This window comes from Papaver somniferum, unplaced genomic scaffold (genome assembly GCF_003573695.1).
Source record: "Papaver somniferum cultivar HN1 unplaced genomic scaffold, ASM357369v1 unplaced-scaffold_3738, whole genome shotgun sequence".
NCBI classification, from domain to species: domain Eukaryota; kingdom Viridiplantae; phylum Streptophyta; class Magnoliopsida; order Ranunculales; family Papaveraceae; genus Papaver; species Papaver somniferum.
In genome coordinates this window covers 1-1,725 of record NW_020646236.1, presented here as the reverse complement: position 1 = coordinate 1,725, position 1,725 = coordinate 1, and the positions used below count along the sequence as shown (strand labels likewise).

General features: G+C 37.9%; 1 protein-coding gene across 1 annotated transcript; it reads right to left on the bottom strand.

Moving 5' to 3' along the window:
• Positions 1-980: 980 nt before the first annotated feature.
• LOC113342357 lies at positions 981-1,548 on the bottom strand (the record flags this gene model as incomplete). The annotated part of the gene is made up of 2 exons (XM_026586918.1): positions 981-1,327; positions 1,404-1,548. Coding segments are annotated over 2 exons (492 nt in total), but the record flags the coding sequence as incomplete, so codon positions are not given.
• Positions 1,549-1,725: the final 177 nt, after the last annotated feature.

The window sequence follows — 1,725 nt, the reverse complement described above, 5'->3', positions numbered from 1 at the left end:
TGTTCACATGACATGAAGCCGTTTAAAAATCCCACCACACTTTTTGAGGAACTCTACAGACCAAGTTGATCCCCTCGCGGTGCCATACATTATTTTTTCTGTGTCGTCAGACTTGCTATGAAAGCTAAAGGGAACATGAGGAATCTCATTAAAGCTTTCATGGTCACTTCTTTCAGGTTGTCTGTTGGTTGTTCATGTTTACAATGACACGAATATTCATATGAAATTCGAATCACTGAGTGAAGAGCAGTTGATTTCCGTATAAGCATCTTTCATATTTGTCTCTCATCGTCATATCTGTACATGCTAATATTTGTGTATGTGCTCGGCGCTGTTTGTGCATCTACCATTCAATACCTGTCTTTAAGAACCTTAAGCATTGACCTTCCAATAGCAAGATTTTATATGATTCCCATTGTCACCTCCCTTCAAGATACGCAGAAGCCATTTCTTTTAAGTATCTACCTGGAACTTAATTCGTTGTCAGAGCTCTTATTGAGTTCGTGGATGCAATTGAGATTAACAGTCAGCACCATACATGGTGGCATATGATATTATGTGCATAAATGAAAGGAAACACACACGGTTTGTATCGAAGATCTGAATATACGAGCACATGGAATCTTGACAGCGTCAAGCTCTGTGCATATGTTCCCTTGTTAGCTCTAACAATTAGTATCTTCACATGCTCATTTGATATACAATCAAAGGTCAATGCTTCCTTAATAATTCTGGACCTATTAACTCGTGTGCTGTAACGATGTGAATGTATAATTACCAAAAGTAAATTTGCACAAGCACCATAAGAGAAGATAAAATAATGATGTAAATTTGAGACAATTGTTTTCGGTTAAAGTGATTTCTTGTATTCATTTACTTTGTTTTTCTTTTGTATATACAGTATGTACAGTAAAAATTCCATGAAGCATTTCCTGATAAAAGGTGGAAAATACCAAAGGGAGGTGAATATATCTACGTATCTATTGGTTGAGAATGTTAAGAAGTGAAACTCGGTTCTTGATCAAACACCGAAAGACAGATTCTAATCCATCTTCAAGTTCTTGAAGGTTCATCTCAAGGGCAGCCAGTGAAGTCTGAACTTCTTTTGCTTCAATCACTTTAGATTTCAATGCGACATCGATCTTGGTCACTTCATTGACAACTTGTTGGGTTGCATTTTTGGTGGCCAACTTTGAGACAAGTGACCTTTGCTTTGGTGCAGATAGGAAAGACAAGACAGATTCAAAAACTGTCAGAGTAGTTGCTTCAACTTCTGTTAGGACATCGGTGACGAGATCATTGTTCTTGTTAGTGTTTTTCTTAAGATCTGAAAGGCATTAATTTTTGAATGACTTTGCAGACTTTTTTCCTTGAGCTCATATATGCGTCAAATTCATTAGAACGCCTTCGAATAGATGATTGAAGATCCTGGGCAGATTGCTTCATCATAGACAAAACATCCTTAATGGTTGCACAAACATCGAGTACCATGACAGATCTGTCCAATACTGCATCTAAGCATTTTCCATCTTTGGTAGAAAGGAAATCCTGAAAACATTCGTACAAGTCCTTAAGATCAACCAAGTTGTTGGAGATGGATGAGGTGAGATCTGAGGATCTCAATTTGCACAATTGTGCATCAACTGCAGCAGCAAGTGGGTTAGACCTGGTGGGCAAACTGATGGAGCGAGCATGGTAAGCAATTTTGTTTGAGGAAGACATTGT